The sequence below is a fragment of the Microtus oregoni genome, unplaced genomic scaffold, assembly GCF_018167655.1.
Source record: "Microtus oregoni isolate MIOR12 unplaced genomic scaffold, Mior012 000000F_ref0000247, whole genome shotgun sequence".
NCBI lineage: Eukaryota > Metazoa > Chordata > Mammalia > Rodentia > Cricetidae > Microtus > Microtus oregoni.
The window spans coordinates 69,988,213-70,015,770 of NW_024543059.1; the positions used below are offsets into that span (position 1 = coordinate 69,988,213).

The 27,558-nt window shown below is 41.6% G+C and overlaps 1 protein-coding gene across 2 annotated transcripts; it reads right to left on the reverse strand.

The window, feature by feature from the left end:
- Positions 1-980: 980 nt before the first annotated feature.
- Positions 981-27,544, reverse strand: Slc9b2 (solute carrier family 9 member B2). 2 transcript variants are annotated; one of them, XM_041654360.1, is made up of 13 exons: positions 27,289-27,544; positions 22,241-22,375; positions 21,078-21,258; positions 17,912-18,082; positions 15,201-15,343; positions 14,320-14,447; positions 12,822-12,997; positions 10,126-10,232; positions 9,105-9,254; positions 8,639-8,747; positions 6,407-6,543; positions 2,949-3,169; positions 981-1,215 (listed from the first exon to the last, which is right to left on the reverse strand). In XM_041654360.1, exons 2-13 carry the CDS (start codon positions 22,328-22,330, stop codon positions 1,185-1,187), a joined length of 1,644 nt encoding a protein of 547 aa, XP_041510294.1. In that variant the 5' UTR covers positions 22,331-22,375; positions 27,289-27,544; the 3' UTR covers positions 981-1,184. The 2 variants fall into 2 exon arrangements, with proteins under 2 accessions (XP_041510294.1, XP_041510302.1); XM_041654368.1 differs by lacking the exons at positions 981-1,215; positions 2,949-3,169; positions 6,407-6,543 and adding an exon at positions 8,037-8,169.
- Positions 27,545-27,558: the final 14 nt, after the last annotated feature.

A 27,558-nucleotide genomic window follows, 5' to 3' on the forward strand; every position in this document is an offset into this window, starting at 1 on the left:
TGGGTGTCCAGGTGTCGAGCATCCATAGTTGATGGATCTTCTCTCCACTGAAGTACCTTTTCACAAACATCACAAGGCTGCCTTTGAGTGTGCCCATCTATAGGCTATTTTCTCCTTCCCATTGATCTAGTTGTCTATATGTTTAAAAAAATTAAACAAATCTTTAATCCACTTCTGATACCAAAAAGAAAACTTCAATATGTGCTTAAAGTTAAAAAAAATGTGCAAGTATTTTTGACCATGATGTAATGAAAGAAAAAGTCATGAACATTCTGTCTATATACGTCCTGTTGCAGAGAAATCGGTAGTGGAAGAAACTGATTTAGAATGAAGTAGAATGAGAACTCCATGGACCAGACACATCACACCTGGGCAAAGAAATAGTGCTAGCCTTCAAATAGTTAGAACAAATTGAAAAACCTTGGGAAATATGGTAAGAATTGCTTATAACCTGCAATTTAGTCAGATTCTATTAACTGTTCTTGTTCTACCGGGGGGGGGGGGATATTCCTTACCTTCTGATTTGAATTACACTAAGTTGAAAATTTAAATTGGGAAAATTTCTGTAGTCATGTTCTGTTCTCATCTGAGAAACAGTGTGTCTCTTATTTAAATCCCATTATCTCCTAATTTTCTCATTCTTTTCAAGTTCTCTGTTTTTGTTACATATGTATAGAAATGGCTGCCCCACACAGGTTATTCTCCCTCCCTTCCCATCAGTCCCCCTTGTGTTCCAACACCCATTATCCTCCTTCTCTTGCCCCTCTGTCTCCCATTGGTCCCCCTTGTTCCCTTAGATAGTTTTACTTTCATCCTATATAGACTTAAAAAAAAAACCCTCTGCATTGGATGTTTATAAATGTACAACAGAGTTCCAATTTAAAAAACAACCCATTGTTTGTGATATGAAAACTTTTTAATTTTATAAGAAAAAATATATCAAGAGTTTTTAACAATATCATAATTTGTTTCATCTTTTTAAAATTACTTTCTCTCATTTGCTAAAGTAGCCCATCCTCCCCTCTCTTTTAGGAAGCAAATACCCGAGGTACTGTTAACAGTATAAAAGTTTTTAATCTTTTGCTTATGAAATCTCATGGAGAACTTTTCATCTGAAGCAAATGGAACTCTAGTTGTCCTGGTTGAAGGTGAAACCGTTGGGTTGGGATGGTAAACGTGGTCCATCATGCTTCTGTAATGGAGTCCCCAGGCTTCCTAAAATAGACAAAAAGAACTATTATTGGAAAAAAGAGCAAACTACTTAGATGGGCAACTGCATTTCTTATCTTTCTGCTGGCACAAAGCAGCCCTTACACCTGAATATTGTATTCTAGTTCACTTATTTATCTATCTATGTATTTATTATGTGTGCATGAGCTCATACGTCTGCACGCCACAACGTGGTATTTGGAATTTAGAGGACAACTTGATGGAATTGGTTCTTGTCTTCTATCATATTGAATCCAGGATCAAACTCAGGTTGCCAGGCTCAAGAGCAAGCACTTTTATCTCCTGACCTACCTGGCTGGCTGGATTCGTTTGGGTTTCTATTGCTGTGCAGAGACACCATGACTATGGCAACTCTCATAAAGGAAAACATTTATTTAGGGTTGGCTTACAGTTTAGTGGTTTAGTCTATGACTGTCACAGCAGGTGGCAGACATGGTGCTGGGGTTGGAGCTGAGAGGCTACATCTTGATCTTCAGGCAGCAGAAGCAACTATGTGTAACACCGAGGGAAGCTTGAGCAAAGGAGACCTCAAAGCCCAACCACATAGTGACACACTTCCTCCAACAAGGTCTCACCTACTCCAACAAAGCCACATCTCCTAATAGTGCCACTCCCTTTGGGGACCATTTTCCTTCAAACCACCATACTGGCCTCAATTACTATCACATATATGGGGCTGGCAAAGAGTTGAAGGTGATGTCTACTGGTGGCCTAGAAAAGCCAGGAGACATCAGTAAAAAGAAACAAAAGGGATTGCCTCAAGACAGCTTTATCGAGGAAGGAAGACCAAATCGAGCCATTGACAGCTGGAAAGGCAGCCAGGTGATGAAGATTTCTGCTTTGTGTTTGTGTTTTTGAGAATATCCCTAGGCTGGCCTGTGGGTCTTGAACTCACAGAAATCTTCCTGAATCAGTTTCTAGAGTGCTGGGATTACAGATATGAACTACTGGGGCTGGTGAGATGGCTCAGCGGTTAAGAGCACTGACTGCTCTTCCAGAGGACCCGGGTTCGATTCCCAGCACCCACATGGCAGCTCACAACTGTCTGAAAATGTAGTTCCACGAGATCTGACACCTTCACACCAATGAACATAATAAAGTTAAATAAATAAATAAATAATAAAATGTTTAAATAAAATTCTTAAATATCTGTACCAATTCACAGTTTAAAAAAAAAATGAACTACTATATGCGGCCTCCCTCCCATTCTTCTATTTCCCTCCTTTCCTTCCTCCCTCCTCTGCCCCACCCCTCTCATCTGTCCATCTTGTCTTTTGAAATTTGAAAGGGTAAGAGACAAGTTTCAATGAAAGTTTGCATTTACTTTAAAATGTCAGGAGGACCAGTCGGTTTCAACACTTCGTAGAAAGACAGCAAAGCAAACAGGCTGGGAACAGGACAGAACGGCAGGGGAGTGAGGGCAGAAACTGTTACATTTTGGTGTAAGAGAAGTAATAGAGGAAGAAGAACCACATTGATTCAAGGCATGAAAGACTTGTAAGCACCAGTCATGAAACTGACAGTTAACATAACTGAGAGTGAGCTTTGGGAAACAATAGGGAGGTGGATCTTGGTCTTTCCTTTGCTTCTTCACTGCAAATTGTGTTTGGTCCTAATGCATTTAGAACCTCAACATCATGCATTTCGGTTTCCATCCTGATAGAGTTAGCTTCTGGAAACTACTTTAGCTACTGCACTCAACCGTTTCCTTTCCTTGCCTCTGAACGTGTGCAGAAGTCTCTCCTGGAACAACTTCTTCATTTTGCTGTTCAAACTTCTGAAGAAGTCTGGGGCCCAGCAAACCAATCAGTAGGCTTCCAATTGGTGCTGTGATGAGGATGGCCAAGAAGGCCACCGTCAACACATCCATTCCATAGGCTTCTAACTGCTTCTCTCCGTGAACTCGCGCCGTGTCCAGGGCCACAGACCCAATGGCAGCCTATGAAAGTTTTAGCACAAGCTTAGAAATGTAAGCCAAGCACATGTTTTTTAAAGTGACACGTTTGATCATTTAAGAAAACAAGTGGCTCTTCCTTTTGCTCTACTAATCCAAATTAGTCTTCGTTCAAAGTGTCCTGAAGTTGGTTTGATTAATCTACAAAGTCTCCCTGCCCTCCCACGGGGAGTAACACTTCCTTATGCGGTCGGTACACATGGGTCGTGTACTATCAGGTCTGTACATACCAAAATACTAGGGGAAAATAGATCCGCAGTATTAATGAAATATCATTCATTGTTCATGATCAATTTCTCTTACAAAAGATGAGAGTTACTGTTTGTTTTATATTTTAACTTAAAGAATTTGTATTAGTAAAGACAACACTTATCATGTCTCAGACTTTTGGCTAAGATCAAGTCAGGTACCTGTTCTTATCACCTTAATAAATAAAAAGCTTAAAGGGGTGGTTATATTTATTAGAGGTGGGTGAAATTTTAAATCACTATGTTTTCTCTGAAGCATATGCAAATTCTCAAACAGTATGAAACATGGCAGTGGTAAGGACCTTCAGAAGGATGTTAAATTTATCAGTTATTTGGTGCATTCTTTGTCCCAGGAGGTGGCAAAGTATTTTATTTAATATATATCTATTAGAATCTATTATGAAAATTCTCATTTTCTCTTAGAGGTAAAATGCAATATTATTAGTTCATACAGGAAAAGGTGCATCAACCCATCTGGCTAACTCCTTATACCAAAGAACGGAGCAATGTTTTCATCTAAGATAACGGAACAAGAGAGAGACCATGCATCAGTGACACAAGGACAGAATTAAGTGCCCATAGGTATCCGAATGCTCTTCGTTCTGCTATCCCGGAACGCTTGGGTTTCAGTGGGTCACATTGCTGACAAAACAGATCTTAGGTTTCTAGTCTCTTTTGCAACTAGATAAACTGTGCATCTATGTTCTGACCATTGAGTGGAGATGAGACACAAACATGGATTGTTACCCAAAACAGAATGAACACATGTAGCCGCCCCTCCCCACTGGAAGAAAATATCAGCACAGGTTGAACCTGCAGGTAAGAGGTACATGTTGAGAGTGATAGCCACCCTGTCACCTCTGGAATGTCCAAAGTTGGCTACTGGAAAGAAAGAAAATAAAAGTCTAGCTCATTAAGTTCCTTTGTTATTTGTTAGGCTCTTTGTTATTATGGCTTATCCTGTTTAAAAGTAGTTGAACATTTTATGAATTTAGGGCAGAAACATCACTTGTTGCATTGCAATATACATTTTTCTTCCAGTTCTGTTGTGTGTGTGTGTGTGTGTGTGTGTGTGTGTGTATGTGTGTTTTAGGGTATGTGTGCATGCTAAACTGTGATTTAAAATGCATGATATTTTAAAAATATATACTTCTTATAAAAATGTACTTTTTATGACAGATCATAGGCTAAATTATTAATAACTTTATAAATATTTGTATACATATAATATATAAACTTCCTTGTTTTTGATGTAATGATAACAGAAGAAAAACTAAAATTCCATACTTGCTAAAACATTTATTCTATATATGTTCTTTCTTTGTGAATTCAGCTAACTGGAGTCCAGAAATACCACAGAATTCTGCATCTGTACAAAAAAGCACAGATGTTTCCTCATCATTACTGTCTAAAATATACAAAAACTATTCATGTCATATTAGCTATGACAAGTAATTAAGAGATGATTGAAAGAGTGTAGAAGATATGCTTAAGTTATATGCAGACAATAAGCTTTTATAATACCTTGAGTGTCTGCAGATCCGGTATCCACAGAGGAGCTCCAAACTCATTCCCAGAAGATATTGAGGAGTGACTTGTTTGCCTCCACAAGACATACAGTGACCAGCACATTCTATATATGTAATTTATCCTTATTTTAAAAATTGTTGGCTGGGTAGTGGTGACACACGGTCCAGTGGTGGTGGCGCACGCCTTTTAATCCCAGCACTCCGGAGGCAGAGGCAGGCGGCACTCTGTGTCTGAGGCCAGCCTGCTTTCCAAAGGGAGTTCCAGGACAGCCAGGGCTACACAGCCATACAAAACCTAGAATGTAAATACAGCAGGTATGCACCTTCACAAACCCCCTAAGTCATATCTGACTTTCACTGCATGAAAAAAAAGTAATTAAGAGTCTGCCACTCCAGTAACTACAAAATAGTCTATAGGATGCTTGAGTTATATAATGCAATTAGTTTGAAAATAGATAATACAATCATAGATCGCTAATATTTGTCAGAAATCATAACCTCTATAACTCTAATTTAATTAGCATTTACAGATATCCTGATAAAGGTATGCTCAACAATGTTAAACGATTCCTGTATGTGCTCTCTTTATCACTTGTGTGTCTGAATGGACAGATTTTGGTTTAAGTGACTGAGCTATTATACTGAGGCTCAGCTAGCTGTGAATAAAATAGTTAACATCAACTACTCATTTAGGAAATCAATACAAGAGTCTCCCCCTAAGCAAGAGTGATATTTATAAGGTCCCCAGTAGATCAATGACAATGTGGATCGTTCTTGGGAGGCAGAAGCAGACAGATCTCTGAGTTCGAGGCCAGTCAAGTCTATAGGGAGAGTTCCAGGACAGCCAGGGCTACACAAAGAAACCCTGTCTCAGAAAAACAAAACAAGAAATCTTAATTCCTTTTTAATAACTCTTTCTTTCATTATGTATAAAGATCTGGACAAATGTAATTTATCATCAATCCTATGGCTATTGAGAGATTTCCAAACATTAAGATAAGCCATACTTGCCTCCTCCTTCCTATACCTGCCTCCCTCCCTCCCTTTCTTCTTTCATCTTGGGAGATTTGAGATGAGTTAAAATGGCTCTTTCCAGGTGACTTAGGGTTTTAAATGATAAAAGCTCAAATCCTCCTCTCTGGCCAAGGCTGCTTTCTAGTCTAAATGAAGTTTTTGGATTCTTAACCTTCGCCTTGGTGACCCAGATTTTGAACCTTCATCCTGGTGATCCAAAGAAATTTAAATGAGCTATCACAAATGAAACTTTTAGACTAGATTAGTATAAAATCTTTATAAACCCAATTTTTCAACCAGGCAGTCACTCACTTATCTCTATCATTTATCAACTGTTTACTTCCACCAACTTAAGTCTTCTTATTCAATATTTTAAGGTATCATATAGAAATAACAGTTAAAATGATATGCCTTTGAAAATCATTACCTACCTGAACTGTGGCCTTTGGAAGCCATGCAAAAGAAATAAAGATCTTTTCCTTTATGTTAAAACCAGCAAAACACACCATCAGGAATGTAGTCAAAATTCGTATCAATACGGCAATGCCGAGGGTTGCAACACAAAGACCTGAAAGAAATATCCAGGTTTTAGAAAAAAATGAGATATTGGGGAAAACTACCTTTCAAAATACTATCAATAAGAATAATGTTAAAATATTAAATACAAAATAGTTGCATATAATTGATCAAGAAATCAATAAGATCAATCATATAATTGTTTAAAATCTTTTCTTTACAAAACCAGGATTTAATCAACTATTTGAATTCTTACAAAGGAAATTTAAATTAGATGTTGATGTTTCTGCCTTCCTCATGTTTTGAGATCCATAAAACTAATGTCAGTACATTAAATAATGGGGTGGACACAATACTTTTATAGAAAGAGCCACATTTTCTTCCCCGTGTTTATTTAACACAGTGGTTGTCAACATGATTGTCACCACTCCTTTGGGGGTTGAATGACCCTTTCACAGTGGCCGAATATTAGATATCCTGCATATCAGATATTTACATTATAATCCATAACAGTAGCAAAATTACAATTATGAAGTAGCAATGGAAATAATTTTATGGTTAGTGTCATCATGGCATGAGGAACTGCATTAAAGGGTCACAGCATTAGGAAGATTGAGAACCACTGCTTTAATATGACTGTATTAAATGATATAAGGTGAGGTTGGAGAGACAGCTTAGCGGTTAAGAGCAGTTGCTGCTCTTGCAGAGCCCCAGGTTCGGTTCCTCGCACACACATGTTGGCTCACAACTATCTGTAACTCCAGTTTCAGGGTATTCAGCGCTTTCTCCTGACCTCTTCGGATCCCAGGCACACATGTGGAGCACATGGATCCATGTAGGCAAAACATGCAAGATAAAACAATGTAAAAAAAAATCGATGATAGAATGCATGTCACGACTTAAACAAGGTGATGGGTAGACAGAATAAATACTGTATAGACTGATCTGTCTATGGCCATACAATCCTGAACGCGCCTGATCTCATCTGTATAGACTGATCAGCCTCAAAGCTTGAAGAAGTCAGAAACAAAAACCCCTTTGTTCATGTGGTATGGTTAAGCCAAGTGCACACAAGCCAGTAAGCGACTATAGATGAGTGAAAAATAGCCCAATCTTTTCATTAAAGTAGCTGTGACTTCTTCACGGAGTATAAGACTAGACATATTAGTCAAGATACTTATCAACTAGTATGGGAGGAAGGACCCAAGCAGACTGCTGAAGACTGTCTGCAGCTCAGGAAGGAGAAGAGTTCTTTCTCAAGATCAGGGTGTATACATAAGAGGCTGTGCTGCAAACTTGCAGTTTGGGTCTTGACAGAAGGAGCACGGCCCACTGTTGGACGTTAGTTCCTTGATTTCCAAGAGGACTAGGGAGATGGTGTAAAAGCGCTAGTCCCTCAAGGCTGATGTTCCAAGTTCAGTCCCTGAAAATTTGCTTAAAAAGCCGGCTACCGTGGCATGCATCTTTTATGCCTGCACTCCTCAGGTAAGATGGGAGGTGGAGACACTTTTGGCTGAGGAGTTTTCAGGCCAGCCCACCTGGGACAGCAGCAGCAGCAGCAGTGACTTGGAAGACTGACTGCTCCAACAAGGTGGAAAGCGAAAACTGAATCCTGAACCGCTACATGAGCTCCTCGGCCGTGGGTGCACGTGCATTCACACACAGACACTGCATCTGTCTATACAGACACATTTCCTTTTTAAGACGAGTAAGAATAAAGGGAGATATTTGCAATTCATAGGGGATAGGAAGGAATAGGATTCCTGGTTTGGGATATAAGGAAAGGGAATATTTACAAATTAGCTAATTATTGAAAGCACAATCCAGACAGATTTAATGCGATGCCGTCTGAATGTAGTATAAAGAGTGACTACCAGCAGCTCCAATCCTTGAGAAAACATTACAGAATTAACTGGTACTTTTCAAATTCTAGCTCTTGACTAGAACTGGGCTAGATGAGCCAGTTATATTGGGGAGGGGTAGGCCTGATTTTTCACTCAGAGTAACAGGCATTATTCTCTACTCAACTTCTCTAAAGATCCTAGCTAATTCTTTCTACAATTGTGACAATGGTAAACAACACCTACTGAAGGTATCCCAAGCTGGGATTTAAAGACTTGGCACAAGAACCATTGAGAAGGTCTTACCAACAGTTTCTGGTCTGAGAGATGCAATAGATACCTCGGCTCCAATCAGGCCGAACAGAAGGGGCTGGAAAACGTCCCAGGTGACTGCAATCATCTTCTCCACCTCTGACTAAAAGAGAAGCAATGAAAACTTTATTATGTAGACTTATAAATGCCAAAAATTGAATTATTTGATTATTTGGGATTTGAGATCTATAAGTAAGATATCAGAGGCATCGGTAGATCCCTGGAGCTCTGTGGCCATGCAGCCAACCTAGCCAAGTGTAGCCAATCAAGTTATATGGATGAACTCCAAGTTCTGTGACAAAAGGCATATGCATATGGACAGTGGCTATACATTTGGTGTATATATAGAAAATGGCTCTTATGATGAAAAAGTTTGTTAATATAGCATTAAGAAAGAGCTGAAAAGAAAGATTATTATCAAAGAAGAGTCATAAGTGAATGAAATTATAATAAAGCATACCTTCTTGTCACTCCATCTCAGGCCTGCAAGGAAGGCCATGACCAATGTACATAGTCCTCCTGACCCTGGGAAGCCAAAATACACACTGCTGAACACAGCTAACACAGCAAAGCCCAGGACCAAAAAGGCTCGCTTCCACGCAAGGTTGTCCTGAAGGAAAAACAGTTGGTCAGATTGATTATTTCAAATAACTAATTTTTAATGATGGATTATTCTATACCTAGAATTTATATGGAAACTAAAGAATACTCTACATACCGCACTTGCTTTAGTCAAATTTCCAATGCCACTATGAGTGTTCTGAAATTTCAAAATAACGTAAATTTTATAAAGATAGCATTTCCGTATGCTTGTTTAACATCTGAAGGAAGCAAGCTTTCTCATTAAGAAAGCTGACCTTGGAGAAAGATGTTTTACTACAGTATAATGAGATGTCTTTTTCTGTTTGATAGCATTAGAATTTAAAGTATTTTGATACTTAACTGGCTACAAAAATCCACTATAAATCTTGATTTAGTTGAATACTATACACCTACTGACAATGTACATGTCCTATTATTTTGCCACTAATATTGTTTTACAATGAAATTTGAAATGCACATAATATAAATTATGTATCATATGCACATATATACTATATATTTATATTAATTATTTTTTCTTTTTTTTAAAAAAAGAAGTATTTCATTTTCTTTTTTTTAAATTAATTTATTTATTTATTAAGGATTTCTGCCTCCTCCCCGCAACCGCTTCCCATTTCCCTCCCCCTCCCCCGATTAAGTCCCCCTCTCTCATCTGCTCAAAGAGCATATGTAGTTATATTTAGGAAGTTCCAGAGCAGCATTAGACCTCATGTGTGTAGTCCTCAGCCTCATGCTTAGCACCAACAGAGCAATCAGCAATTAAAAATAAGGGACCCTTTCCTCAGCGATGTCCTGCACATCCAGTTTTGAGGAGGGTGTTCTAGAAGTCTCTTCCATTGACAATTTGCAGCATGATTCTCTCAGTTTGCTTCTTTTACCTGGTCACTGCTTGGAAAGAATTGTATAAAAAACCCAAGAAAAGATCCAGTAGCTATTCCAATTACGACCTCCAAAATGCCCCTGAAGATGTTAAAAACTGTAGACTCTGAAAACACATGGAAAGAAAAAGTTTAGCCAGGACTCCAAATCCACTAACTTCAGTCTAACGTCGTCAAGCGAGATCCTATAGCCAAGCAGAAGGGAGTTCTTACAGACAGTTCCTAGGCGCCACATTTTTAAAAAATTATTATTTTATGTGCACAGCTGTTTTGCCAGGATGTATGTCTGTGCACCACATGCATGCAGAGCCCAAAGAGGCCAGAAGGCCTTATATCTCCTGGCACTGGAGTTTCAGATAGTTGTGAGCTGCCATGTGGTGCTGGGAGAATCAAAATTGGGTCTTCTGGAAGAACAGCCAGTGCTCTTAACTATTGAGCCATCTCTCCAGCTCTATACTCTCCACATTTTCAATAGAGATGACTTTAAATATCTTTTAAAATGTTTCTTGCCAGGTATGGTGGCACACACCCCTTTAGTTTCAGCATTCAGGAGGCATAGGCAACAGGATCCATGAGTTCAATGCCAGCCTGGTGTATACAGCCCAGGACAGCCAATGCTATATAGAGAAATCCTGTCTTGAAAAAACAAAACAAAACAAAAAAACTACTTCTGTCTTTTAAGGAAAGGAAAAACATTGTTGGACAAGATTTTCAAAACCAGAATAAGGTGTGGCTTAGATACTTTCCATAGGTTTACTTACCTAATAGTTTTCTTGAGCCTACCAACTTATGAAAGATAAAATTCATCATTCAGAGCAAGCTTGTGTAAAGGCCTCAGTTAACCTGTAAGCTCCACTTACCCAAGGATAAGATAACAATATTTTCACCCCCCTAAACAAGTGTGTTTGACCCAACCTCACTAGATGTGCTTGATCACGTGTAGGTGGGAGGTACGTGGGCAGGAAGTACGTCAGGATATATGTTTGCCCCTAATTGGACCAGATGGGAAATTCAGTGGACTTAATGGGTTTTGCTTTTTAAGGCCTCTGCAAAACGTGACTGAACTCACTGTCATTTCCTGGGAAACCTGGAACGATCCTGGCCACAGTCCTTCATCCTGGCCAGTAGTTAATTAAAGCTTGCTTCGAATTTGGCTCAAAAATTGTGGAACTACTCTTTCTCTTGCAATTCTCAGGTTTAATGCTTGTTCTACTGCATTATATGCATAGATGAATGGGGGAAAGAGGTGGTTGAGCTGTCAAGTTACAAGAGCTGGATCTATAGATCAAAGTAACTTAAAAACCTGATAAAGTAAAACACCTGACCAATCATTGTAAAAATAAATCTGAAATAAATTATTTGTGAAGTGTCCTTGAGAAGGGTTTTTCTCTGCGTGTGGCTTAACCCCTTTAGGGTATCACAGTGCAGTGGGCAGTAGAACCTATTTCCCTTCATAGCAATCAGGGTTCAGGAAACTACATTTTGAAAGTCTACATTAACACATTGTACAGAAAATTGTGTGGTGTACACTGTTAACCTCGGCACTTGGGAGGCAGAGGCAGGCAGATCTCTGAGTTCAAGGCCAGCCTGGTCTGTAGAGCAAGTTTCAGGACAGCCAGGTCTACACAGGAAAACCCTGTCTCGAAAAACAAAACAAAACAAAACAAAAAAACCCGGAAAAACAAACAAAAATAAAAAGAAGAAAGAATTACTCTAGAATCTAGAATATAACCAGTACTTTCAGTTTCTTGTATGGTAAAACACTGTTTCAAACAAACAAATCCTTGGGCTGGTACCAAAAATACTATCAGGAAATCTAGGTTCAAATTCAAAACTGCTGTGAGCAGACCTTGGGGCCAGCAGAGGTGACACAACACAGTCAGCAGAGAAGATTCTTGAGCTATGGAAAGCTCAAAGCAAGCTCCTCTAAGGATTGCTGTCCACTGTTCTTCTTGCCTCCTCTGTGACCCCAAGGCAACACTGTTGCTTTGAAGCCATGGTTCCTAGTCATGGCTACACTGGCTTGCATTCCCAAGGGTGACTGTTTTAATTGGCCTAAGGTAACGTCTATGTTAACAGAAAGAAGGAAAGAAAATGAAAGCTCCCTGGGTAACGCTGTCACAAAGCTAAGGCTGAGAACGGTTTCAAAGGTTCACACAAGGGAAATTGTGGGAATGTAAGTTTGACTAGATTTGTATAGTAAACTAAAGACAATTACCTATGAGCTATTCTTCCTAAGGAAGCAGGGAGCATTCATTAGTTATAGAGCAAGAACATAACATTGTAAAGCCTATGGAAACTAACTTACAAGGGACTGACAAAGGCTGAAGGCAGGAGGAGGACAGGAAATGCTCCTATTTAGAGCTCACTGTTCCTCCCAGCTCCACCCAGACTGCTGTCTCTTATGTGTGCCTATGCCAAAACTTCCACATGTTTTTGTGGTTTCTACACCTAAACTTTCCTAGACCTCTCCTTGAAGAAAGAGCTCCTCTGTCAGCCTCATTACACTGTACCTGCCTCTCTTGTACTCACCTAGCAGGGGGAAGACAGGCAGCTTCCGGTTAGTGATGGCTCTGGGGAAGGACCCAGCACCTACAACGTAGGCACTGCCTTAAGCAATCACACCCTACTTTAAAAACTTTAACACTATCTCTGCAGAACAAGAGAACAGCCAAGCTCTTGACAGGTGGGATTACCTGTGGAAAAGGCCACACCCAGACATGTGTTGAAGCCAGTGATGGCCAAAATGTCATCAAAGCTGCCAGCGGCCATGAGCAAAGTTGGGATGCCCTTTTGAATCCCGTAGCCTCCTTCTTGCAAAAGGAGCATGGAAGGCACCACGACGGCTGGAGACACAGCACCTACAACAAAACTGAGTAGCCGGGCATCAGACGCTGTGGCTAACGACCTCAGGATTCATAACAATGCCTCCTTCCTCTATGCCTTTAAAGGTTGGACTTCGGGGGGCTGGAGAGATGGCTCAGAGGTTAATAGCATTGCCTGTTCTTCCAAAGGTCCTGAGTTCAATTCCCACCAACCACATGGTGGCGCACAACCATCTGTAATGAGGTCTGGTGTCCTCTTGCCTTCAGCAGAATATTGTATACATAATAAATAAATAAATAAATAAATAAATATTTTAAAAAAAAAGGTTGGACTTCGAATGACTGCAGTCTCTCAAACAGTTCAGAAACACCAAACCAGAAACAGGTAGACAGAAAGCTCTATAAAACACTGCTCTTTGAAGCATATGTATAGGCAATCTGTTTACAATGACCTAGGTTGCCTAAAATGTATGCATCATGAGAGATATTGAGTCAGTAATGGAGTCAGGCCATAGTAGGTGCTTTAAAATATATATATATATATATATATATATATATATATATATATATATGTATCTCAATAGGGCTTCAGTTAGATCTTGAAATGTGAAAAAAGACAACAGATTTGAAGGCGGGGGCTCTGAGGTATGAGGGTGGGGCAGGTGTAAGGCTGGGAAGTGTTTTACACACTCGCTATGCTCTGGACAGCCACTGTCCAGACCTCACACATATGAACTCATTTCTTCACTGTAACACTGAGAAAGAGATACACGCAAGGCCATCGAGGCACAGAGAGACTGGCTAACTGGAAATCACAGAGCTGGGGCTGGAATCTAGGCAAGAGCCCCCGAGGCCTACTTCTGACAGGTAGGAATTTCCTCTTGCCCATAGGTAAACACCAAATTGCCGCTCTATCCTCTTCACTTGTACACATCTCGTGGCTGTCACCCACTGGATGTGAAAACAGGGCACTAGAAAGAATGTGTAGAGAAGCCACCAAGTCGCCATGTCTGGCGGCAGAAGGAACACTTAGTATTTCAAACCATTTATGGAGGCTCTGAGGTGGGATCCAGCAGCTAACTCCCAGGCTTGGAATTGGCCATTCCAATTCCAACAAGTGAGAAACAAAAACAAAACCCAAAACAACTTCTTCAGTAGCTCATCTGACTACAGTCACTGCCAAGCTCGTTACCACAGTGACACAAACTCTATCTTACAGCTAGACTGTCCAGACTGTGCCATGCTGGAGTGTCGATGATGTATGTTATGGCTCTCTTCAGGAGATGTGATTTTACAATCTCTTAAATGGAACCAGGAAGTTCCAAATGCCCCTCGATATTTTCATAGAAAAAGAAAAAAAAATCATTACCCCAGTATGAAGCCCCACTGCCAAGGCAAACCCATCAGGAAGTGTGCGAGAAGGGCAGAAGTGCACGCCTCCACGATGCAGGGACCCATGGCCAGGCGCACGCACACCCCCTTCAGTTTCTTCAGCGCCTGAAAGATAAGAGTGGACACACTAATGTGTTCCTGCATCATGTGGACAGTATCATCACCAGCACTTGCTCAACCAGGATTGGCCATCGTGTCTTTCCAGCTAGTTTTATTCAGCAGGTATTTCTACATTCTGCAGGTTTGGGAGACAGGGTACCCAGTCCTCACAGATATCCTGCGATAGGCAACTGCTGGTCCTCTTTATAGATGTCATCCTTTCGGAAGGCACAAGTTTACAGTCACGCAGATGACTTCAAGGTCTGTGTTTACAACCCATATACTAACTATCTGACTATCCATTTGACTTGTGGCTCACAGCCCCAGAAAGAGGCCAGATGAGGATGTTTGTCTCCAAAGAACGGTCATCTGCACATTCAAAGGAATGTGGGTAAAAAGCATGCTTAAGACTCATTCCGTTTGCAAGAAAGCTCCTTGAGTCAATATAACCAGCCCTATTTAATGTACTGGGACATGACACACTGTCTCCCCATGATCATTACCTCTCCTATGACATATCTGTGTCTTCCCCTTCACAGTAACACCAGTTCCTTCACAACATAGTCCGGGAACATCTGGACTCCTATGAGGCCAGGGTGGGAGTACAGTGGCCCTCCCTTGAGAAAGCTCCTGCCTCTTCCTGAGACTGTCACGTGCACTGTCCACTCATTTCCCAGAGCTTAATATTATAAATACTTGCAAGAAGAATGTCAGCAGGACATATTTACTATTCAATAATTAGAAATTCACGCTCCATACCTTTGGGTCCAGACCAAGGCCAGCACGAACCAAAATGACAGAAAGGGCCATGCTTCTCAAAGAAGAGGACCACTTGTGCTGGATCTGGACATTTTCACTGATGACTGGGACATTCCTCAAGAGAAACCCAGCAAGCAGCATCCCTTGAACGGATCAGTCAAACAGAGCTGGTTAAGTTTTCAAACAAGGAGTTCATTTTTCCATCACCACTCTACACACGGCAGGGACTGCAGTCTAGTTTTCCCTATGCTTAGTCTTTGGATGAAATAAAGTTAAACTCATAATTTTTAAAAAAATATAATAAAAGGGTCAAAGAAATACTTCATATGTAAAGATGATTAGAATAATTAATATTGTCAGAATAATTGGGCACAGAAGGGACAAAGTGTAACATTTCGAAGGAATAATGATCAAATCCCAAATAAGATGCTTTAATCCAATGTCAGTTCGGTCATCCCTGAGGGCAAACAGCTCCTAAAACTATTGGCAATGTCAGGTTACCTGAGCTATCAATAAGTACTCATACGGATGCTACTTCTCCTTCACAGGAGACAGTCTGTCAGATAGACGTGACACTCTTTGTAAAGGCTTGGAAAACAATTATGGCAACCGGACGCCGCCCTGCCGTGCCAGACAGTGCCTCTTTTATTTACTGTTTACCATTTACTGGGTGCCTTCATTATTTCAAACAAGACGATGAACACGGAACCAGCTGTAGAGGATTATGAGTTCTGTTTCTACAGACGAATGCTAGGAACTACAACACAGCAACAAGCTTTCTGCCCTCAGAGGAACAAGAACAACAACCCCGACTATAGGAGACTGAGAAAAGACAGGGGAATAAGGGGGCCCAGGGCAGGGGTTGGGGGACGGTGAAGGGCCTGGCACAAGGGACAGAAAGTGGATGTTTTGAGGCATAAGAAGTTTTACATTCCAGGACCCACAGGTAGCTAAGTGTAACTGAACCTTGTAAGGGAATTCCGTAAGGGAACTGTAAGTCTGCATAAGGGAGTTCTGCCCACATTTAGACCCCAAGTACATATGAAAGGAAAGATCCCTCTATCAAAGAATCTGAGGTCTCTGAGGTACACCTGCTCTGCTGTACCTCTTCACTGTGTTCACATAAGAACCACACTTCACACTGATAAACACGTTTACTAAAGGGAGGACACTGTATAGAAACAGAGACAAACTGTGACCTGCTACAGACACTGTTTAACATGTAACTGTCATTTCTCACCCCCGACATTCCGTCTAGAAAAAAACAAACCTGAGTTCTGAATTCTGTTGCCCTGGTCTATCAAGAACACCATGGAGAGGCCTGTAGTACCTGTTTATTTATGGTTATTAAGTTTATTTATGTTTATTTTTATCCCCACCGAGTCCAATCTGTGTTGCTCACACCCAGAACTAGTTAGGCCACCCTATTTATAGAAGGGGTAATGTTAGGAGGTCACACACACATGTGAAGCCAAAACTAACACATCGTTGAGGAATGAAAGGTCATTTGTGCCTGTAATCAGACACGGTGGCACATCCCTTTAATCCTAGCACTTGGGAGGCAGAGGTAGGCAGATCTCTGAGTTCCAGGACAGCCAGCGCTACATGGAGAATCCCTGTCTCAAAAACAAACAAACAAAAAAAAAACCAAAAAAACAAATTTAACAAGCCCCGCCTTGTGGCATTTATTGATTTCTGCATCACAGACACGTCTAGCATAGCTGATTTTAGTGTGTGCACCTGAAGTTACTGTTTATGGAGTTCAGAGAAAATGGGCAGAGGCACACCATTAAATGGTACAGCCATGACCTCAAGAGCTTAGATAAGAGGAAATGTCATAAAAAATAGCTAGGAAGTGATGGAGGAAGGTCATTGGTTAAAAAAAAATAAAGAAACTGCTTGGCTGGCCCTCATAGGTTAGAACACAGGTGGCTGGAGAAAACAGAACAGAATGCTGGGAGGAAGAGGAAATGAGCTCAGACTCGACAGCTCTCCTCTCGGGAGTAGACGCCTCAGAAGAGACGCCATGCCCCACTCCTGGGCAGACACACGCGATGAAGCTCCAACCCAGGATGGACATAGGCTAGAATCTTCCTGGTAAGACCGGTGTTCACAGATTATTACAGATGGGTTGATCGGGATATCAGAATTAGTCAGTAAGGGCTAGAGCTAAAAGGGCCAAGCAGTGTTTAAAAGAATACAGTTTCCGTGTAATTATTTCGGGTAAAGTTAGCCGTGCAGGCGGCCAGGTGCCAGGGACACAGCCCCGCCGCTCCTATTACTACAAGGAAGCGATGCATTTGGAGTACTCATCCCTCTTCTTTTTACATGTGAACTATTTAATTGTAAATTCATATAAATTAATTTTAAAAATTATCACATTGAACAACTGACTCAAAAAACTTCTTTAATGATTGGAGCCAGAGAGATGAAGTCTGGTAATGTGTCTGCCTCAAAAGACTGGAGACATGAGTGTGGTCCCCAGAACCCACATAAAGATGAAAGGAGAGAACTGACCCCGTAAAACTGTTACACACACACACACACACACACACACACACACACACGCACAATTTTTTAAATTAAAATTTGGGTTTCGTCTCCAGGACAGCAAATACTGAAATATTCATTCTTTTATTTCCCAAAACCTCCCAGAGTGTTTTCAACACTATCATTTGCTTTGAGGAAATCAGGAAGCATTTCGCACTCACCAAGAAGAGGAGGCAGAGGAGGCAATGTCGGTAATCTAATGAGTCCAAAAACTTTACCACCGACAACAGCACAATATAACAGGATTAGGATTCCAAACAGATTTCCTCCAGGAAGACACTCAGGGCCGGTAACTGACCAAACCACAGCCCATAGAAGAACAACCATGGTACCTAAAGAAAAACATAATTAAAAAAAAACCCACAAAAATAAACCCAAAACATCAGGAAAACTAACTGTTACATGCAAACTTTGTTGTATTCTGAAGTTATTTTTGAATAAACATTGACTCCATATGCAAATGTTTATAACCATGAGTTATAAAGGACGTGGTGATGCAAACAACCATCCAGCTTAAGGGGGCTTGGCAGTGCCTGTCAGTACACCCGTTCTCAGCTCCATTTTCCTCCACAATGCCAGAAGGAACCACTGCCTTGCAACACAGGAACAACCAATATTATAGAGAACAATCACTGTCTTGGCCCTCTTGGTAGGAACTTGAGAATATTTGCACTCCAGTTATACTCCCAGCGTTTAGTTCTGCCTGGAATTAAATATTAACCATTATTTCTTTTACTGTCAACGTTTGCTCAGAATTATCGCACTTACAAAAGTAAAGAACATGACCCATTGCTATGCTATCACAAAAAGAAAAGGAAAATTAACCCAGTGACCAAACAAACGCCTCTTTCTCTAAAACATCAACTTTTTTTTTTCAGAGATGTAAGCTACTATTTCAGTGAAATACCTAAGGTACTTTCAGTATTTTTCAATAGAGTATACAAGCTAACAATCCCAGAAAATGCTACAGGCAGCATGATTTGCCAGCTGCTAAGTCTGACTTTGTTAAGGAATAAGCTGAACTTTCCAGTAATTTCACAGAGTTAGGAGTTTTCATTTCTCCATGCTAAGATTGTTTTCTCTTCTAACTCTCCTGTTATTCCCAGTTCCTGAGATACACTTGTAAATGTTATTTATGTGTATATTTATAAGGTATCTCTAAATCAGGCTTAGACAGTCAATAATTTATTTGTCATTTATGATTTTGGGAAAACATAGCTTTGATGTAATAATTACTTCCCAAGAAGAGTTTATGTGTGTTAAATGACACAGGAGCAAAGACAGAACAGAGCCATCAATCTCAGAATCAGAAACAGGAAAACAGTTTGCACACGCTTATGTACCAGGAACCCTTACTTTCCAGGAATGGTTCTGGAACAATTCTAAATTTAAAAAAGAGTTCTCAGGCTGAAGAGAGAGCTCAGTGAGTAAAGTGCTCGCCATGCAAGTGTGAGGAGCATTCGGATTCCCAGCAGGTAAGTGCTGATGTCGCTATGACAACCTAGCTAGCCTAGGCAGATCAGTGAGCACTGGGCCCAAACCAACCCCTTCAGTCTGCTCCCACAGAGGTTAGCTAAACCTGCTCCTTGTTCAGCTATACATAATAACCCCAGATCCTTACTTATCTCTGTGCAGTAAGCCCTCTTCTGTGTTCAGCTGGACTTACTAAACACGCGGAGCATCCCAGGTGCTGCAGCAGCTTCTCCTGCTCATCAGAGAGCCCAGCCCACCTGATGCCAGCTTTTCTGTGCATCTGTCTTTTCATTTCCTTGCCACCCCAGTTAGGTCAATCCCTAGTCAGGGTCCCAGGAGCCAAGCCACGTGAAGAGTGAGGTACCAGCCTCGCTATGTAAAATGGAGAGGGAGGAAGGAAGGCCCAGTGTCAACCTCTGGCCTCCACACACACGCACCAAGTGCATACACACAGACACACGCACCCACACACGGGAATATACATGCTCATATGGAAGCATATAGGGCCACAAAATGCTGAAAAGGATAGAAATAAAAATGAGTTCTCAAATCACGTTGTTCATTTTTACATATTCCTCAGGCAAACAGTATCTGTTTTTATTATAATTTTTTAAACTAGATATTGTCATATTTTCAGTGCTAAAGGTTTAAAAAATCATATAAAAGAGAGAAGAGGTATCTTCAGCTAGTTATATTTTGAGACCTAGTTTTCCCACAGGGGTTCAGAATCTTACTTTTCCAGTAAAAACATACACTGCCTAAAGCATAACATATTATATTTGTTTCCATTGTCCTGCATGAAAAGGATAAAAATCTCCGTGAGAGCTCCCTTCTAAAGTACAGTTCCAAAATCTTAGCTCAGGCTGGGTGGGTGGTGCAGGCCTTCAATCTCAGCACTGGGATGACTGAGGCAAGAGGATCATGAGTCCTGAGCTATACACATAACATTTGTTGAAACAAAGCAACGCACACACACACACACACACACACACACACACACTCTCACACACACACACAGCAAGGTCAAGGGAACTAGTAATTGAGAATTGAGACTTGGTGTTCAGGAAACAATGTACTGCAATCATGTTTTCATTTCTCAACAGTTTCCAAATTTGTTATAAAATTTGCTTTTATAGAAAATTTCAACCCCTTCTTTCACACACGTCGTGGAAGTGCATGCGTGTACATGCACACACACACACTCTTTCCCTCTCTTTCTTCCTTTGTGAACAAAAAAAATTGTACCAGTGATTATAAACATGTATACACTCATCAAATTTCTAACATTTCAGGTTACCTTCATAAACTAAAAGACCAATATATCTCAACTGAAACAATATCCGAAACAATCTGCATAAATCTTTCTCCTCCCTCCAAACTTCTCAAAGTCTACAAAGAATTGGTTCGATTGCAAACCAAGATTCTCACTTGTAAAATGACAGGATTTGATTAGAATCCTAAAATGATCACTGTTTGCTCAGCATTAGCCACACTGCTATTGCTGTAACGGCATCAACAGTTACATAATGCTTCCCCGGTACTCAGACGTTTGGAGCCTTACGGTGATTATGTGGAATTATTCAGATATGGAAAATGTTCTTCAATCCCTGCTCTTTTGACTCTGTGGTGCCCACAGTCACCGTTGGAACCACACTTTGAGATGGTGGAGTTTTTCACACCCCCCACCCCCAGTGCCTGTGTGGAGCGGAGTCATAACATCGTCAGCTGTCTCATCCAGTAGCTTTAACTAAGGAAGAAGGACGTTTCTTCTTGTCCTTTGAACCACGTGATTTTGGAAGCTCTTACTCTGACTTTATCTTTGATGTTCTGAGCTCATCCCTGCCGTATACGCACCGTTTGTTATCACTTTGCCTAGTGAGCCATGTGGAGGGCAAGCCAGGGTTCGTCTCAGACTCTGAAAGTGACCAGATTCTGTTGCCAGTTCCGGGGGCTTTTTCTCACCACTGTTCAGCAGGTTACTGTCTTCTGTTGGCTCATTCCCATATACCTCTTTGAGGTTCGTGACTCTCTCTTCCTGCATTTAAAACAGAATTTTTAAATCTTTAAAGCCGTGTTTTCGTCCATCTTTTAGCTGTTAGCTTATCGCATTTCAAATAAAATGGCCCTTATTAAAATCTGGGCTAATACCTTATATAAAGAAACACACAACTTTTTTGCCAATAAGTCAGCTAGTGCTTAGAAAAAGAACCACTGAAGAATATTTAACAATGGGTCCATCCCTATTTTTAGAGTTTTAAATGCTTGAGTCACATAAACATAAAGTTACATTGTACAATACTAGGCCCCAAAATTGGTATAGTTAAGACGTAATTCAAGACGATAGCAGGCAAATATACCAAAGAAATTCAAGAAAGGAGAGGAGGGTGGAAGGGAGGGAGAGTAGAGAAGAGCAAGGAAGGCAAGCACACAAAATCCTTCTAGGGCTTAGGCCAGGAACACACAGGGCTATTTTGCCAACCTCAGGTAGGGACAGCTACCAATGACCTTAGGTGGAAAACTGAGAGACATTATATACCCTGGTCTATGTGATCATGGGAATTAAGCATGAGGAAGATTTTCCTTCCTTCCTTCCTTCCTTCCTTCCTTCCTTCCTTCCTCCCTTCCTTCCTCTCTCTTCCCCCTTTCTCTTTCTCCCCCTCTGTTTCTCTTTCTCCCTCCTCCCTCCCTCTCCCTCTCTTTCCTTCTCTCTCTCTCTCTCTCTCTCTCTCTCTTTCCTTCTCTCTCCCTTTCTCTCTCTCTCTCTCTCTCTCTCTCTCTCTCTTTCTCTTCTCTCTCTTTCTTTCGAGACAGGGTCTCACTAGGTAACTCAGGCGACTACATGCTCATAGTATTTCTGCATAACTCTTCCGAATGCTGGCTTTCTAGGAGTGTGTCACTTGGCCCTTCAGGGAGAATTATTAGTTGACTGGTAAAGAGCGAGGAGAAACCATTCTCTCAGCTTAGTAGTGTGCTTAGGGGAACAGCTGGGGTTTCCTGCCTTTGCTTGGTGGTCTTACCTGTGGTCCTTGATGCTCAGAAGCTGTGTGACAGGTCCCAGTGCATGGCTTTGAGTCCTGACATCCAGCTGTCTTATCTTCATCCTCCATGTCTTATAATTTCAAAGACGATGATTCAGGGATGAGGAACAAGGTCTGGATTGAAGGAGACACAGCATAGACACAGCAGTAATTGAAGACCATGGGAAGGAGATGACTAAATTCCCTTCTCTCTTGCCTTGGAACTCAGAGGGTGGACACATGCTAAGTCAGAATGCTCTCGCCTTTCCATGGTTGGCCCTTTCTTTGAGTCCAATGTATTTATCTGCATTCTTATCGAGTTTTTGGCTGCTCTTGAAATAAACCCTTGTTGATCTATTACATCTTAATTCCTTTACCAATATCCCTTGAGGCTTGTGTTTTGAAACACACAGGTTGCCCTAGCTGATGGGCTGACTCCACAATCAGGAGTGCTCAGGTAACTTTCCAGGGTTGGCCACAGAAATGGGTCACCAGCGGGACCCTATCCCCATCGCACCATCTCCTGAGGGACAAGAGTCTCTTATTCCTGCCTTGTCTGCGTGTCTGGATTGTTACGACTGGCGCAGTGAGATGCCCCCACGTGAAGCCTTGAGTACATTTAGAAGAAAATCTGTGCTTCAGAGAAGAGACAATTATACAGTTTGCCTCGGTCACAATAGTTTCCATGTATATATTCTGATATTTTTGGGAGTAACTTAATTCTACTCGCTGTAATTTGAGATCATTTTCCGTTTTCGTGGTTTTCAGAGCAGGTGAGGAAGCGCTTTGGGATCTTTTCCAGCAGTTTTCGGAACTTTCAGAGACAGAAATGTGACCTCAAATGAAAGAAAACCCTTAAATCCAACAAATGGGGCAGGTGACAGGGGACCCGCCACATCAGCAGACTCTGAAAAGTCTCTATAAATTTACCTTCTCATAACGTCAGGTGTTTGCTAAAGAAGACTTCCTTCCATTCTGCAGTACAGCACACACACGCACACACATGCACAAACATGTGTGTGCATGCACGCGCATGAGAGAAAGAAAGCGAGCAAGCGAGCGAGAGAAAGAAAGAGAGAGAGAGAGAGAATAAAGGAATTGGCCAAAGTAAGATATAGCCAGTAAGGGTCCATCCCAAAGATCTACATTTTAAATATGAGATACTTTATTTTATCTCATATTTTAACTACCTACTAATAATGCAGTAATTTTATGACCCATCAAGTGATTGATCAGCTCATTCGGTTAGACCCCCATTGTCTACTCTCCTAGGTAATTATGAATCCAACGGTTGACAATCAAGATTAAGCATTGCATTTCCTGCCTGTGATATGGTTAGGCTAATGTTTAAAGGGGAATCTTATTGAGAATTTACATATATTGATTGATACCATTTGTAATGCATCTACTTCTCCAAAGTTCATATTTTGGAACTTAAACCAAAAGGGATATCAGTAAATGGTGTAGATGCCTAAAAAGGGATTGAGTCACTTTTACAAAGTGATCCACTCTCTTGAATGGAATACTGCTTTTTTTAAAAAGGCTGAAGGACCAGAGATAGTGGCATATACCTATTTTGTTTGTTTGTTTTCAGAGGGGGTTTCTCTGTGTAGCCATGGCTGTCCTAGAACTCACTCTGTAGTCCAGGCTGGCCTCAAACTCAGAGATTCTCCTGCCTCTGCCTCCAGTACTGGGAGAAAAGGTGTGAGCCACCACATCCTGTTGGAACACATCTTTAATCCCAGCAAAGCTCTGTGAGTTCAATACCAGCCTAGTCTACATAGAGAGTTCCAGGACATCCAGGGGGCATATAGACCTGTCTCAAGTGTGTGTGTGTGTGTGTGTGTGTGTGTGTGTGTGTGTGTGTGTAAAAGGAGGCTGAAGGAGCAGTTCTTCCTATTCTGCAATGTCAGGCGGCATTGCTCCTCCATCCCTCCAAGTGAGGATGAGGATTCAGCAAGAAGGTACTGGCTTGTAAACGGAGAACAAGCTCTTAGAAGACACCAAATCCCTAAGAATCACAACCTTGGAACTTCCTGCCTCTAAAACTGTGAGGAATGAGTATCTTCTATTACATAATACATGAACCAGCTTGTGGCATTTTGTTATAGCAGGATGAATGGACTGGATGTTGGAATACTCTCTTGTATACATTTAAGAGTTCATTACCACGGTTACTCATTAAGTATTCCACAAAGATTGCAGTATTAATAGTCTCTGACATTTGGTGTTCACCCATTCAAGTGCTGACTCAGTAGGTTCTCAGATTCATATAATATCTTTTATTTGTTTTTCCTTGTTTGTTTTGAGGAAGCTCTCCCTTCTGTCGTTCAAGCTGGCTAGCACTGCATTTAGCAACCACGTGCCTGACCCTCCACAGGGTGCCATCATTCGAGGCTCCCATAGGAAGTTTCTATGTAGAACAAATATTCTAGTTCTGGGTTCTGCTTATCAACTTTAATGTAAGGTTCATATATCAAAAGGTCCCCTACTCAGCAGTGAGGAATCCAGGCCAGGACACAGAGGAGGTTAAAGCTTTCCTTGAGAATTCCTGAAATGACTAAGAATGTTTCCCTTTGCAAGAATGACCTTCTTTGAGAGAGCTAGGTGTGTCGACCACATGAGGCCAAGCCAACAAAAAAAAAGCATCGCTTACCCTATTTGATTCCTTACCTTAGTGATTTTGTTGGCTCTTCAGATGTAATAGGAAGATTATAATGATATCAAATGTAAGAAAATGATACCAAAATAAGGAGAGACCCAATTCTTGCTTCTCATTAATCTATCTTCCTTCAAATGGGAAATAATTGCAAATTTAACATCTTATTTTTAGATTTGGGTGGTTTGTGTGTTATAAATACGGCTTACTTCATATCTAAAAGCCACTCGTTCAGATTTGACAGTTGATGTGGTATTCCCCTTTGTATGCTCTGAATATGTTTTATTACCATTGGCTAATAAAGAAGTTGCTACAACCTATGACAGGCAGAATATAGCCAGAGGCTGGAAGAGATAGAGAAAGAAGGCAGAGTCAGAGAGACGCCATGTAGCTGCCAAAGGAGACAGACACTGGAACCTTGCTGATAGGCCACAGCCTCGTCATGTTATGTAGGTTAATAGGAATGGGTTAATTTAAGATGTAAGAGTTAGTTAATAAGAAACCTGAGCTAATAGGCCAAGCAGTGTTGTAATTTATGCATTTTCTGTGTGATTATTTGGGTCTGGGCAGCTGGGAAGCAAAAGAGCAGTCTCTGCTTACAGACAGTGGGTTATTTGTATGTCTCTAGGGTTAGAATCAGGGCTTGTCTAAATCAGTCTCTATAACATTACTCTTTTTCAGATTTTGGTTTAGCTCTATGAAGGATTCATGCCAATAGATTAATATATTTCTCCTTAGGGGAAAAAAATGAGGAAAAATTTAACTTTTTGTCTTTAAGTGTCCATTTGTGTTTGGGGAAAGCTTTGGTTGGTCATGTGTTTTGGAACCTTAACAGTCAGTTTTCACTCATGGAGAAAAAAATCAAACTTGGCTAATCACAGACAGCAATCTAGAGTCCTGGGATCACTGGGCTACCGGATAAACCCTGGACCATCATGCTCTGTGGGAGAAAGGGAATTCTGTTATTTTCAAGGGAGCTTGACAAAAGAACAAACCCTGTTACTATCACGGACACATTTGCACAAGAATACGTGCAAGAAGCACATGAGTGCCAGCTTCCACATTCACATATAAACTTCACAGGCCTGGGTCGCTATCACCAACACCTCTGGCTTATTCTTTTTTTTTTTTTTTTGAGACATAGTCTACCTATATAGCTTTGGCTGTCCTGAAACTCACTATATAGAATATAGCATGTTGGCCTTGAACTCACAGAGATCCACCTACCTCTGCCTCCTGAGTCCTGGGATTAATTGTCATGTACCTCTACATCCGGCTCATTCTTAATGCTTTCTGTGGGCACTGCAAAGTTGTCGAGAACATAATTGATGGGGTTTTTACCCTAACGACTTCTTATGCCAAAAAACACACAACACACCTTAGTCAACAAGCCTTAGTCACTGGGCCGGCCAGCTTTCTGTCACCTTGCTGTAAGCTAAGTTTATCTGGGAAGAAGGAATCTCAACTGATAAAAAGCCCCCATCAGATTGGCCTGTAGCTATGTGTGTGGGATATTTTCTTAAGTAATGAATGACTGGACGGCCCAGGCCACTGTGGGTCCTGGGGTCTATAAAAAGGCACACCGAGGAAGCCATAGGAAGCAAGTCAGTAAGGATTGTTTCTCCACCGCTTCTAGTTCAGTGATGGACTGTAAGCCAGTGAGATGAAATAAACCCTTTCCTCCCCAGGTTGCTTTCGGTCCTGCTGTTTTATCACAGCAATAGAAGGCTGACTCTTTGCCTACATCCCCAGTGCAACTTGGATGCTGAGGGCCTAACTTCTGGTTTAGGTATACTCTGATCCCAGAGTTGCGTTTTGAACTCCTGTAGGGGGAAACACAGTTGTATCTCCTGTCCCGGTGCCTGCTTGGCTCAGAGAAGACGTGTAGGTGTCTACTGAACCGAAACTCTTCTTTCAGGACTTGGAGGGAAACAACAGTAGGCCAGCATCCAGGGAGATGCCTGGGCAGCAGCAGTAACTGCTAAGGGGTTGGGCGGGGGTGGGGTCCGGAGAGGGGTGGCTTGCATTTCAGAGGAAGTAGACCTGGATCAGACACCAGCTCCATTCTGTCTGCTGATGTTGGTTTCTTGCCGGAAGGCTAAAGCTTCTTGCCATTAATGTTTTGGTTTCACCCGAGTCTGGAGCAAGAATGAGACAAGAGTCTGAAAGCCTGGCAAGTGCTTCGAGCAGGCATAATGCGGTCGTGTCCAGACCTGATGATCCTCGGATCCCTGAATTACTACCCAGTCAAAAACTTAAAAAAAGGGAAAACCCTGCTCAAATTACCTAATGGCAGTAACACAAAGACACCAAATACGCGCGCGCGCGCGCACACACACACACACACACACACAAGCACAGGCACACACACTACGTGTGTGCTACTCACATCATTGCCGGTAGTCTCTGACACGGGCCACCTGGCTGCCGCTGCCGTTGCCTGGGTACCGAGCCTGGGTTTGCGGAGGCGGCGGGGAGGCTCGGTGGCTGCGGATAACCGGGAGGTCTAGGGGCGCGGCGCAGGGCGGGGCGCACGGGTTCTCGGCTCGGTGCGCTCAGCTCAGCCCGAGGAACAACCCCGTCCGCTTGCCCGAATCCTCTGCTCCCCCCTTCCTCACAGGGCTGGGCGCCAGCAGCCTGGCTCACTCACTGTTCCTAA